At 37.5% G+C, this 14791-nt stretch overlaps 1 protein-coding gene and 1 pseudogene across 3 annotated transcripts in view; both read right to left on the bottom strand.

Annotated features, from left to right (window-relative positions):
- THSD7A (thrombospondin type 1 domain containing 7A) overlaps nt 1-14791 on the bottom strand; it is a 434325-nt gene that overhangs the window by 68999 nt on the left and 350535 nt on the right. For all 3 annotated transcript variants that reach the window (XM_053218410.1, XM_053218412.1, XM_053218411.1), the window contains one exon: nt 13887-13990. In XM_053218410.1, coding sequence (XP_053074385.1) covers nt 13887-13990 — 104 coding nt within the window. The remainder of the gene's footprint in view (nt 1-13886; nt 13991-14791) is intronic.
- Nucleotides 14352-14483, bottom strand: LOC113603083 (uncharacterized; annotated as a pseudogene).

Below are 14791 nucleotides of genomic sequence, written 5' to 3'. Positions count from 1 at the left end.
TCACATGCATGAATATCAACCACGGATTCAAAAATAAAACAAAAACTTTTGGCAATCTTAATCTCTCAAGTCATAACTGACATGTCTACAATTACATATATGCCCTAAAAATGGTCAAATAATTTTAATTCATATGTATTATTTCCTCCAAGGTACTGTCCTACTGGATTTTTAAAATCACACCATATTTTATTGTTTATTGAACATAGCTGTAAAATAGCTTTAAGGTAACAAGTTCTTAAGGAAAAAGACCAAGTGATGTTTTAAAGTCCCCTTTCTCGGGGTGCCTGGGTGGCGCAGTCGGTTAAGCGGCCGACTTCAGCCAGGTCATGATCTCGCGGTCCGTGAGTTTGAGCCCCGCGTCAGGCTCTGGGCTGATGGCTCAGACCCTGGAGCCTGTTTCCGATTCTGTGTCTCCCTCTCTCTCTGCCCCTCCCCTGTTCATGCTCTGTCTCTCTCTGTCCCAAAAAATAAATAAACGTTGAAAAAAAAATTAAAAAAAAAAAAGTCCCCTTTCTCTGTCATTTTCTCCCATTGGTTTTAAAAATATTTTATTCATTTATTGAGCAAGTAGACAAAACATTTAGATGGTCCTACAGGTGACCTCCTTGAACAAGCTTACATGGCCCCAAACTGATTTGGTGGCCCTTTCGGGTTTATGGATTAGGCTGGAACTTGATCTCTGCCCTGCTCAGGACTCTATTCATTACTAAGGTAAATAAGCCTGACATTTTGACCCTAAATTATAGTTAGGGCACAGAGCGTCCCAGGTTCGACAACACCCTCCAAATCTGTATTGTGAAACTTAACACCTAGTAGTGTGATGGCGTGTCTACAAGGATAGAACGGTTAGCAAGGGAAGATTTTCTCTGTGTAGGTGAATACAAGTTGTCACAACTGGTGCAGGAAAATTTACATAATTGTTCAAAAGTAGGTGAACACTCATCTATTTCTTAGCATAGATACCTCTTCATGTAATGTGCACAACACTGAAAGGGCCAATTTGTATGAAGAGGACAGGGGTCCCTGAACTTTAAATACATGAAAACTTGGTAGAGTAAACAGTAGTGGCAGTTATGAAAGTTATGTGACAGGAGAAGGCAACAAGTGCCCCTAAGAGACTCTCACCAATGAGGCAAGGAGTTGTCTGGTGCTCTGTGTTTTTCATACTGGCCTCAGCAGTTCTCAAGTCAGGCTGAAGATTATAATCACCTGGATAGCTTCTGAGAAATGTCCATGCCCTTCCCAAACTCAAACATTCTGATTAATTGGTTGAGGACAGGGTCCTGGGCATGAGCATCTTTTTATCTTTAAAAAAAAAACGTTAATGTTTATTTCTTTTTGAAGGGCAGGGGAGGAGTAGAGAGAGAGGGAGACACCGAATCTGAAGCAGGCTCTAGTTTCTGAACTGTCAGCACAGAGCTCGATGTGGGGCTTGAACTTACGAGCTGTGAGATCATGACCTGAGCCAAAGTTACATGCTTAACCAATTGAGCCGCCCAGGTGCCCCATGAGCATCTTTTTAAAAGCTCCTTGATGATTCAAATATGCAGTGGATCAAGACTGCCATTCTAGCAGGTGATGTATTTCCATGTGTGTCAGAAACACCCAGAATACTATAAAAGTTGAAGATTCTCAGATTCATCCCAGAGGTCCTGAATGAGATTTCTTTGTATGGGGTCAAGGAACATGTATTTTTTTTTTCTCCAGGTCGCTTGGATGTTTCTTCTGCATATTTAAATTTAAGACCCACTAGCTTGAGTAGTAAAGGCACAAGGAAAGGGTCTGGCTGAGATTTGGGGCTAAGACTGAAAGTGCTTTGGTACTCAATCACCCTGGTACTGTGCCAAGGTTGGGAAACAATGGCCTAGCATGAGCAAAAGAACTAAGGGAGTGGAGTTCAAGGAGACTTGCACAAGGAGTGAACCAAAACAGCATCTACATAGTTTGGAAGAATGTTATCTGTGGATTGGCACTGGAGGAGTCCCCGTGAAGTGGTATATTAATGATGTGACTTGGTAGTTTGCTGCCACGTGAATGCAGAGTTGATTCCTTAAATGCTGTAAATTTAGTAATCTCTGACAGTTTGTTCCAATGATGCTTAAGAGGAAGGACTGACAAAGAGGACGATAGTAGACATTTTACTTATCAGGATATGCAGGAATCTCAAAAATGATTAATTTGGAACATAAGAGATTTGACCATATCAGAACTCTAAGCTGGAAAGGGGTTCACACTGTTTATGATAAAAGAAAATTACAAAACTAAATTTGGATTCTTTGAAATAACACGACTTTTATCTACTTACCCAATTTGACCCTCTGAAACAAAGACTTGAATAAAAATCTTTTGAGAAACTAAACTGCCTTAGGTTCTCCATTAAACATCTCCTTCTAAGGTTCTCCCAGAAATTTTATTTCAGAATTGCTCTATTATCACCAAAAAAGTACCCCTCAAATAAAACCATTACCAACACAACTCCAGAAACAAACTAGTTTTTGTGCAGATCTACACTATTTGCATAAATCTGAAGTCCTTTTCCCCATATACCTTAATTATTTCAATCAGTTGAAAGAAAAAAAAATGTAAAATTTCCATATCTGTTCTCAGAAACCCATTCAGCATTCTGCTTCCCTTATCTGAGATTTTAGACAGTGTAATTTGAATGAATTACTCATGTAATGTTATCTAAACAAGTAGCAACAGCAATATTTGTACAATATATTGAAAATTTATCATACATCTCAACTTGCTTCTATTCTAACTTAGAGGAAACACAACAATTCAAGCACAGAAATGCAATCTGAAATGAACTTCCTGCTATTAGGGTGAGGAAAATACAAGTGTTTGGAAAGGAAACCATCTGGTCTCTCAGTTTTATAAACCTTAAAACTCATTTCTAAGATACTGAAACCAGGGTGGTTTTAACTGTAGAAAAAGATGTATCACATTAAACATGGTTTCCTAGCATACCAAGAAGCTGCATACACCCAGACAGTTGTATCCGAATTTACAGGTGTAGGGTGTGTATCTTGTGTATAATGATTATGCAAGTTCTCCTTTGGGCTGAGGTCTTGTTAGCAAAGATGGGCCAAAGTCCATGCTAATTCCCATGAAAGCTTCTCAGTGAGTTCAGTAAATATAAAAATGATTATTTTAAGGTAAAATTCTATATTTAACTCTATGTTGATTATACCCATTTATTTTATTTATAATTTTATTTTCTTTATATGAAGCACAGCAATTTTTACTTAAGTGTCATGGACAGGCTGCTTCCAGCAGGCTGAAAGCCTGGGAGACATCTGTGTGCCTGCCTTAGGCCAGGCAAGCTCAGCCCATCAATAATGAGGGAGTGATGGAAAGGTAAGTAAGAGTTTCTTCAACAAATAAATGCTCTGGAAAAAGGAGCTAGAACTGTTAGATTAAAAGCGATTCAACAACCAAATGCAAGGTGGAGACCTTTATGAACCCTGGTTTGAACAAACTGTGAACATTTTTGAGACAAGGGGGAAAAATCAGACATGGCCTTAATATAGATGATATTAAAAAACTATTGTTAACTTTGTTTAGTGTTACAATAATACTATTGTTATGTTAAAAATGATTTATGGATGATCTATATCTTATCTGGGAGTTGCTATAAAATATTCCAGCAAAATCTTTGTAAGTGCGTGAGAAATGGCAGATGACCAAGAATGGCAACATGTTAGAAACTACTGAAGTGGAGTGAGTGAAGACTACACTAGCAGTGCTCATTATATTTAGTCTTACTATTTTTGTGTCTCTTTGAAACTTCTCATAAATTTAAATAAAAAAAATTAATCAGTTGAATAAGTAAAGTCAATTTTAGAATGTTTTCATGTAGGCTGAATTTTGAGCCATGCTTTAAAGAGGAGAATAATCAAGGTTCCTGGAATGAAAGGGAATACATAACATTGGTTTGAGCTAAAAGGACACGGATACCTGTGTTATGCATATATGACTATGTAAATGGGATGTTACCGATGCAGCTGTGAATAAATCTAATAGAATTCTGAATGTAGTTGCTCATCTTCATTTCGTTGAAGAGGAATGAAACTCCCTTATTATTCAGGATGCACAAAATAAAAAGGAGTTCTCTTGGTCTGTGGATTACCCTTCAGCAGGCAAGACCATGTCATTTCATTTGAATCATCAGAGTGAAATAAATTACTAGATCTAAAATGTGCACATAGAAGTTCATTACAGGAAACAGAAGAAGATCAATGCCCTGGTGCAGTGAAAGCTGCTGGATTATATGTAAACAAAGAGTTCAAGGAGCTATGAGATGTTATTTCGTAAATTGAGTAATATTAACATGGTTTACCTCACAACAGCGGCGTCTGGGCAGCATTAGAGACAGAACGTGTTCAGCTGATTGAATGATTAGAAAAGTGATTTTTTTTTTTTCTATAGTGTTAATGAAAAAAAAAATGGCCAAAGTGAGAACGAATCATGTAGAAATGTAAAAGAAAAAGCTTAATGTGAGTGAAAGCTGGTTACCGAGAGACCTAATTGTGCTTAGAAATAAGACCAAACCCATAAATAATGCAAGAGGGCTCCAGTTGTTTACTAGGTGGCTGTAATGATCCTGGGCTTTCTCTGTGTAGAAGAGAGTTTCACTGACAAGTCTGCCAAAATATTTTCTAATTACAACTCGTGAATAGAACTCCAGCAGAATGGAAAGAAATGTACTTTTTTTGGTATTGATCCCAAATAGTTACCAATGATTCCTCTGTCTCATTGAGGCTAATAATACATGTGAATGTACGTGAAAGTCCTTGAATGAGGACTTACTCGAAGTAATAATCAGCTCCCAATGGAGTAGGTCAGGAGAGGGACCTGAGAGGGGCTAACTAACTGCATCGCAACAAATGCAGCACTGAGCAACCATTGTAGACACATCACAGTATCAAGCTTATTTTATGAGCTATTTAAAAAAAATACACATGCTAATAATAATTTTATGATGGGGCTCTTGCTGAGATATAAAACAAAACCCAAATCCCCAAATCAACTAGGATGCTAATATTCATAAGAAATTAAAGCAAAGCATTTAAATATAGAAATAATTCTAGAATTAAAAAAAATAGTTTTGTAAATAAAAAGCACTCTAAGTGCATAAAAATATTGGGTGGTAACTAATATGTATATCAACCAGAAATAGATTTTTTAAATCATATCTCCTCAAAATTTCTTTCAAAAAAAATTTATTTATTTTGAGAGAGAGTATGCGTGTAGGAGGGGCACAGAGAGGGAGACAGCAGGAATCACAAGCAGGCTCTGCATTGTCAGCTTGGGGAGCCCAATGTGGGCCTTGAATTCATGAACCTGTGACATCATGACCTGAGACAAAATTAAGAGTTGGACATTTAACTGACTGAGCAGCCCAGGCACCCCATCTGCAAAATATCTTTAAAGCAAGTTCCTTTGCTCTTTGAATTAGGTTGAGCTTTCCTTTTTCCTACCTAGTTCTTTTTCCACTTTCATTCTGTTTTTTCTCATTGCATAACAATCTCTGAAAATCAAGACATTAATGTGTAATGTAATCTGAGATAAATTAACCCAGATATTCTGGGCCTAACCTTGATAACGCCTCTAATATGTAATCTTTTAAAAAGAATAAAGTGGGCCAGAGTTGAAGTAAAGGGGTAATGCCCAGGGCATCAATATAGCTTAAGCCACTTGATTTAAGCACAATATTTAGCATATTTGTTCATAAAAAATAACTTCATTAGACTTTAGTTAAATACTTACATTTCACATTCTACAAAATCATTTAGATTTAATTCTGGTAGAGGGAGAATTAGAACTTCCTCCCCCACCCCCACCCTGATTTTCCCTTTATAAACTTTTTAAGCAACAGATGATTGAGGACCAGCAGGGTCTCTGCCATATAAGGCATATTACTAAAGAGTTTTTTTTTTTTTTGTGATCCATTTGAGAATACATCTGGAATCCTACTGGCTTCCACAATAAAGGGAGTGACATCAGATCTTAGTGACAGATCAACATTATAATGAACATTCCTTGGCAGGCAAGGATGCAGAGGGGGTGGGGGATTAGGATAGGCAGGTTCAACCCTGGGAATTATTAACCATATTTCCATCTAACCATAGTTCCATAGGAAGTACACTTGGTAGGAGACAGCATGAAGATCAACAAGGAGTTTGAACAAGAGCAAATCTGAGGTTATTTTTATGAAATCTCAGCATCTAACCTATGATACATTTGCATCATACTCTTGGTATAAATGTGTCATAAGATAATAAACACTGGAATAATACATATGCATTTTAAATAGTACTAATTAACATATCCCCTTAGGGCAGTTTAGAGAAAAAAATAAATTGTCCAAAATTGTCATTATTATGAGCCATGTATTTAATTTTGAATGCAAGTCTAATAGTAACTCTAGCTACAGCTATTATGGCTACGTTTCAATGATATAGTCACTGACCAACTGGTAAAAGCCTTCTAAAGGTCATCCAAATGGCCAACATACGAGTAGAGAGAAGAGAGTAAAAGCTACTGTTCTATTAAATGTTTATACACAAGTGACTCAAATAGTATAAAGCAAGGATAAGCTGTCTATTCACTTAAAGATTAGAATGTGAACATAATTTCATGTTACTTCTATTTTCTATATTGACAATATTATAGGAAAGATGCCCATTTCAAAGACCCTCTAATTTCCCTATAACATTTAAGAATGATTTAATTTTTAAGGTAGACAAATATGGTCTATTCCTCCTTCAAAATATCTCTTTCTCCTCTATTTCTCATACCATTAGATAAAATTTCTTGGATTTCATCATTCCCAATATTTAAAGCTTTGCTAAAATTCGTCACTACGTCTAATTTCCTATTGCAAAAATATTCCTTCTTCCTCTCCTCAGCCCTCTCCTGATATTCAAATCCTCCTGAGTGTGGCCCTTGGCCTCTAACTCATTCATAGGAACAATAGATAAACTGCTCAATGCACTATTCCCCACAAATACAGATTTTATTTCATGCCTTTTTTTTTTTGCTTATGTCATCCTAGATTCAAATGTCATTTCCTCTGTCACTATACCCTATCAGTGTTTACCTCTTTTTATGTTTTCTTACTTCTTTACTGGTTATTGTGTATACACATTATTAATGTATTACTAATATGCTTAGAACCAAAATCACATATACCCTTAGTATATTTCCCATCATTAAGAAATAAACACAAAATATTTATCATATACTTTTATTCTCTTGACAGCCTGGGCCCACTACCACATAGGCAACAAGCAACATGTAGCAGGTACTCAACAAACACTAGTTTTATGAAAGAATAAATTGCACTGAACGATATTCAGGAAGTTTGAACTGGCTTTTAGGGACTGGTGTTAACCTGTTTTCACAGCTTTGTGAGACAGCTATATCAACAAACTGACACTTGTGTACAGTGGGATAGACATTTTATTTAAAGACAATGCCCCTCATTATTGCTGTGGACTTAACAAGTGTCCTCCAGAAATTCATATGTTGAGGCCCCACTCCCCAATGTGATAGCACTTGGAGACGTAGCTTTGGGGAAATAATTAGGCATAAATGAGGTCTGGGTCCATATGATGAGATTAGTGCCATTGTAAGGAAAGACCAGAGAGCTTGCTCTCTCCCTCTGTCATGTGAGGACATAGCAAGAAAATGATCGTCTCCAAGTTAGAAAGAGAGACCTCACCAGGAGGTGAATGGGCTAGCAACTTGATTTTGTACTTTCCGGCCTGCAGACTGTGAGATATAAATTTTTATGTTTAAGCCACCCAGTCTATGGTGTTTTGTTACAGCAGCCTAGGAAGACTGAAACACAAAGTTTTAAGCATTTATTTTATAGGGGATTTCTAATGTGTTTATAGATACACTTGATAAACAAAGGCAAATATTCTGTTCGTAACAGAGTAGCAAATTCAATTTAGAGAAGACTGGGTGAAAATTATGTGATTGTGGGAATGCTTGATACAAAATTTTCCTTCACCATTATTTCACTTTTCCTTTCAAATGTAATGGGATTGGGTCATAAATAGGCACATAAATTCCAATGTACTTTTCAAATTTTCAGAGCATATCAATTTTCTTTGAAAGCACTTTATGTTCTGATGTAATGGTTCTGAAATATATAGAATGTAGCTTTTGTCAAGACTACATTTATGTGGTTGGAATAGAATTCTCCTATACTCTTCCATCTGTGTCATGCTAAGTCATTTCTGACTAAGGCTGATTTTGACTAATTTGCTTTACAGTGAGTGTTGAAGCTGGGATGGTAAGCAGTTATAGTTAGTTACTTGTTCAAGAGACTCTGGGAACATAACTGCTGCCCAAATCTTTTGCAATGCATCAACACAGATAGTTCCTACAATGAGAACAACTATGCTATTAATAGCAAAAATGAAACTCTGTCCATAATGGCTGCTTTATTCTTAACAGTTGGCTAAAAGATAGGAGTAGGTGACTGGTACAGAGGAAACCTTGGACGGTTGGCTTGTAAGCTGGCAAAATAGAATTTAGAGTTTTATTTTTCTACTACTGTGCAAGGTTCAAATCATTTGAGAAAATCTGAATCATAATAGGTGATTTTGTAAGTGTTCTGCTGAGTGATACATACGAGACACACATTTTTTCCTTTCTATGTATACTTAATAAATTAACTTTTTAAAAAATTTTTTAATGTTTATTTATTTTTGACAGAGAGAGTATGAGCAGGGGAGGGGCAGAGAGAGAGAGAGAGAGAGAGAGAGAGACAGAGAGACAGAGAGAGAGACAGAGGAAAACACAGAATCTGAAGCAGACTCCAGGCTCCGAGCTGTCAGCATAGAGCCCGACACGGGGCTGGAACTCATAAACTGCAAGATCATGACCTGACACAAAGTTGGACATTCAACTGACTGAGCCACCCAGGTGCCCCCAGTAAATTAACTATTAATGTCCAGTTCTTGGATATGACTGACCATCTAGACAGGGGAATTATGAGGGATTTCTCATTTGTCTTCCATATCTCATGTATAATCTGGTTTTAACTCTTTTTTTAAAAAAACCTTTTACTAATACAGTTTTAGAGTCAAGTTTTTATTCCTACCCCCCTACAAAGAATGCTATAATTTCATTCTAAATGTATTTTACCACTGTGATAGTGTTTAAAGTCTACGACTCTCGTTGTTGAATTGAATGAAAAAACTTCTTCCCAAGTGACCAGAAAAACTTCAGGGATTTTCTGATCTTGAGTAATGACTGTACTATTAGAAGTTGTGACTATATTACTGATTACATGGCTTCAGAGTTTAGGTCAGCAAACTTTCTGTAAAGGGCTTGCTAGTAAATATTTTTGGCTTTGTGGACCATATGGTTCATGTCAAACTGCTCAACTTTGTCTCATTTCCACGGTAGCAGCCTAGACCATAGATAAAGAAATAGGTGCAGCTGTGTTCCAATAAACCCTTAAATGCCAAAACAAAACAAAACAGCAACAACAAAAACCAGGCCATGGGGTAGATTAGATGCACAGACCACTGATTGCTGACAACTGGTCTAGACCAACAGTTTGATAAAAGCCATGAGATAAAAATTTCTATCTTTAGAATCATAGAGTAGTAAAGTTAGCAATCTCATATTTTAGTTCATATGTTGTCATTTCTAAGCCAAGCAAGGGAACAGTAAGTTGAAGCTAATATCATTAAAGTTCTTTAGGTAAGAAGAAATGCTTAAAGAGGATACAAATGCAAACAGATTAGAGAAACGGAAAATACAATAACCCTTTTACCTTCTGTATATAAAATATTGTAGAAATCTTAGCTTCTCCTTGGGCTTCATCAAATTCTTTTATGGAAATGTCACTCAAATTTCTACTGGCTGTCCTAAGCAATCTCTATAGAGACTTTTGAACATTTTAATACATACTCTGATATTTCCAGTTGGTTCCCCTGCCATCATCTCTAATGCACAATATAAAATATCCATATGATCATATATTTTTTAAGTCTATTCATTTATTTTAAGAGAAAGAGAGAGCAAGCTTGGGGAGGGGAGAGAGAGAGGGAGAGAGAGAATCCTAAGCAGGCTCCATGCTGTCAGTGCAGAACCTTACCCAGGGCTCAATCTCACGAACCATGAGATCATTACCTGAGCCGAAATCAAGAGTTGGATGCTTAACTGACCGAGCCACCCCAGTGCCCCTCCACATGATCATCTTTGACTCATTTATTTCTATCTCTGCTTCTACAGTCTGCCACTAAGTGCTAAAGTTATTTTCCTCTACTGTGTGTTGAAATCTACTTACTTTTGTCCATTCCCACTACTGATTCCAGTCTAAGCCCCTATTACTTCAGCCTCACATTATACGACAGTGTCCAGCTGGCATCCAGACCCACATGTCTTATCTTTCTAGCTTAGTCTGTACATGCTGACAGATTAAACAGTGCTTTCATCAGGTCCTTGCGTCTACCACTTATTGAACAAGGTCTAAAATACTAAACAAGATTTTGACATTTACAGCCTCCTACAAAATCACCCCAGGTTGTAGCTCACATCTCTGGAGCTTCCACCTACCTACTTTTTCTGTGAACACATTTAATGGTTTTGCTTTTTCTTTCCCCAAATGCTTAGCTTGTATAATTGATCTTATCTCCTCTCCTTTCTATTTATTCTAATGCTATGGTACAAGACAAGTCTCAGCCTTCTTTAGGTCTTTCTTAAGCCCTTTAGTTTCAAATGGCTGCTTTTGCAATGGGTTAAGTTTCAGTCTTTCACCAGTGATACCATTTCCCTAACCAAATGGAAACTCGCTGGCTTAAACATATGCATTCCTTCCTGACACATGTGGCTCTTTCTATACAGTCTTCTGAATTCAATCATGGTTGAATGAATGACCAACTAGAAAGTCTGCTGTACAGGACAGGATGGGGTAGCTTCTCTATAGTCCTTGCTGATTGATGCTAATCCTGACCATACAATTATTTGAATCATCAAAAGACAGCACCAGTTGGCATTTAGGTCTCTGATCAGGTAAAAACAAAAAGGAAAATAGCAAGAAACTGATAGGTTGATCACGCAGAGTTCTGAAAACAGCCTTGACCATCAAAGGAGGAAAATTCTGCCTTTTTGCCACTAGCAAAAGGTATTTCTCTACTCCTAATTCTCCTCATTTCAAGTTTCTGTAGGAATATAGACTCTAACAATCTTTAATCTACCAAGGCAACAAAGAAAAAGGCTATCTTCACATGGAAGTTAAAGGGTTTCTTCTGAATGTATTGATGCAGAAATGATTTGTTACAATGCAACTTTCTGTACCCAGATATCCTGGAAATAGAAAAGATCGTCGACGTAGAGTAAGAAGTCTGACGAGTACACCGAGATTAGAAAACATTATATAAGTATAGGCAGACGAAGAGGCACCAGTAATGGGAAAGCAACAATGGAATGACCAGAAAGGCAGGAGAGAGTAGCACTGAGGAAGCTGAAGGCCCCATTACCCAGGAGGAAGAATGAACAGAGGTTTTCAGATATGGATATGAGATGATTGCCAGTAATCACAGAAAGAACAGTCTTTATGCAGATTGTGTGTCAAAAACCAAAAGGCCCATGTTAAAATGGTTGCATTTATGCCAACAATGACCTCTGTGCACATTCCCTGGGGCCATGACCTAGCAGGAAGGGTAAAGAGTTAACACTGAAGGAAGACTTACTATGTACAAAGTGCTGTGGGGAACGTTATGCCCTCAGCCTCTGGGGGAGGAAATGAATGAACCACAGTTGTGTAGTGGTTAAGGAAGAGCTTGGAACTGGAGCTGTTTTCACACTTGTGCTGCTTTTACCCTATCTTGGATTTCCTCCAGTGGTGTTCTATAGAAATTCATCTGTTTTGCCTAACTTAATTTCACACTTCGATCCTTGTGCATTACGTGTGCATAGATTATAGAATATCAAAAGTGGAAAAACCCTGAAAGGTCATTTGGTCCAACCCTCTTTTCTTTTTCTTTTCCTCATTTAAATTAACTGAGACCCAGGAAGGTGAAGGGCTGAGCAAGCCTTATCCTGTGTTCGTGAAAGAACGAGACTAAAACTCAAGATTCCTGATTTCCCTACTCAAGTCTGTTATATTATAAACTCTATGTGGGGCCTGAGTTGCATGCAGTTGTATGCCTGACTCAGAAGGAATGAGCAAGGTAGAACAAGAAGGCCTTGTATCACTCAATTTCTCGATGAATGGTTTGAAATGGGGAGAACGACTTTCAATTCTAAATACCTAAGGCTCTATAACTATAACAGAGACAGTTATGTTTGAGCCACTGCTGATGGTGGAGGATAAATAAGGAAAATTAAGCATGTGAAATAAAGTTCTAAAAATCACTAGGTAGTTAGTATTATTTATAAGCTAAATTTTATGTTTCAAATAAAGATTTCTAAAAGGATGATGATAAAAATAGAAGATTTTATCAAAAAGGAGCTTTTTATCTCAAATTTAAAAAGCAATCCAGGGCGCCTGAGTGGCTCAATCATCCAAGCACCTGACTCTTGATTTCAGCTCAGCTCATGATCTCAACGTTCATGAGTTTAAGCCCTGTGTCTAGCTCTGCAGTGACAGTGTGGAGTCTTCTTGGGATTCTCTCTCTGTCCCTTTTTCTCTGCCCTTCCTTCTAAGTAAAAAAAACAAAACAAAACAAAACAAAACTTAAAAAGAAGCAATCCTTTCACTGTAAAGGATCACTATCAACAAAAACTGGAATTCTGTGTGCCCAGACTTTTGCATCACTATCACATATGTAACTACAAATGAGGGGCAAAACATATTTGTATGAATTTAAAAAAAAGGTGGCTGGGTATTCAATTATGTATTCAGCTACATTTTCAATATGTATCAGGAACTACACGGCTATAAGTCAATATGAGTAAAAACAATCATGCTATCTAAAGACTGAACTTGCTACAAGTATAAACAACATGTTCCAGAGCTTGAAATGTATTACCCACAGTATCTAGTAAATAATCATACTATCCAGTAAATGTTGGAAATAATTCCATCTCTCATTTCTGCAAGATTCGGTATTATCTAGTAGTGCAGACAGATTGCAGTCCACATATGGCAGATTTTGAGTAAATAAATCTGCCATTTAAAAATCAGTACTGAATATGAATAGAATTGGGCATAGCCATGACAACATTAGGGATGTTATTGCTGAAAATTTCTGCTAAGTTAACCAATTATATTACATGCATGCACCCGTATAGTACATAAAGGCAAGGATATAAGGATCATATTGACTCTTTTTTTTTAAAATGTTTTTTACTTATTTTTGAGAGAGAGACACACACACAGAATGTGAGCAAGGGAGGGGCAGAGAGAGGGAGACACAGAATCCAAAGCAGACTCCAGGTAGCGAGCTGTCAGCATAAGCCCGACGTGGGCCTTGAACTCACGAACTGTGAGATCATGACCTGAGCTGAACGCTTAACCGACTGAGCCACCCAGGCACTCCAAGGATCTTATTGACGCTTAAGGTGACAAACTGTTATGGAATACCAAGATCCAAAAACTAACCAAAAAACCCCAAACAAGTTGCAGGGTACAATAGTCATGAGCTTCTCAAGAGCTCATTTTATCTTAAATAGGAATGAAAGAAAACTTGAACCAGAGGAGTTATAGTCTAATGTGAAACAACAAGGGACAAATTTAAAACGATGATTTTCCATGTTCCTGTGTTAGGTAGAATGGGTGGTAAGAGACTGACATCTGCTCTGTTTGCTAAGCATAGCATCAAAGTGGCAAACTCATTAAGCTAGTGGTTAAGTTAGCGACGTTGAAGAATGAAAAGCAAATCGATCGGCTGTGGGATGGGGCCTCTCACCTCTTGCCTGTCGTCCGGGCCCACAGCCCTCCTGGGCTCCAGGGCTGTCCTGTTGCACACTCCAAGGGACTAACTGGCACCTGCGCCATTTGTGAGTCTTCCACCTACGAGAGGAGAACAGAAGCCTCACACAGAGGAAGCAAACACACAAGGCGAACGAGAGACCTATGGTGGCACGGAAACATGACTCTGAGCGCTGCAAAGGGGAATTTATTTGAATATGTTCAGTCCTATGTAAGTGTAGTTTAGATCTCTATCAAGACACAGAAAAAAGGAGCATTAACTATAAAAGTACTTTCTATGGCAGTGGAGACAAGAGTCCGTCATGGTCGCTTTCTACAGAAATAAACTCTATCCATGCGCTTATTAGCCTTTTGTTAAAAAAGTGAAGTACAGTTAATACTTCTTACATTAGTTTCAAGTACAACCGCATTTAGCCTTTTTATTGATTAGGACTGGCATCAGTGTAAGCTACAGTACTAGAAGTGATGCATCCCATTTAAATAAGTTATGTTTATTTTAGGAAAAGTTTTCAATTAGCAATAATCGCGCCTCGGGTAAACCTCATTGGCTACGATACTACCACTGCGCAAAGCTAGGTTATGTTTATTTTATATTCAAGTTATGAAACTGTATTCAGGTCAGGAGCCTTTTATCATTTGGTTAACAATGTAGGTGTAAATCAGAAACTGCGATTACAATACATTTTACAAAAACAAATCCCCCAAAGAAATAAGTTTGGGCTGAGAGTTGTCAGGCAGTGTTCATAGTAAACATGTGATTATACCGTCTGTCATATCAGCATTAAATACAGGTAAATTAAGATGGCAGACTTGCCATCAGATACACCTTAAGTTAGTTTTGATCACACCTTCTATCAATTAATGCCCTAATGCTTCATTTGT

This window comes from Acinonyx jubatus, chromosome A2 (genome assembly GCF_027475565.1).
Source record: "Acinonyx jubatus isolate Ajub_Pintada_27869175 chromosome A2, VMU_Ajub_asm_v1.0, whole genome shotgun sequence".
Lineage (NCBI taxonomy): Eukaryota > Metazoa > Chordata > Mammalia > Carnivora > Felidae > Acinonyx > Acinonyx jubatus.
Note: the sequence above shows the minus strand (reverse complement) of the source record. Positions and strands in the feature narration are given on the sequence as shown.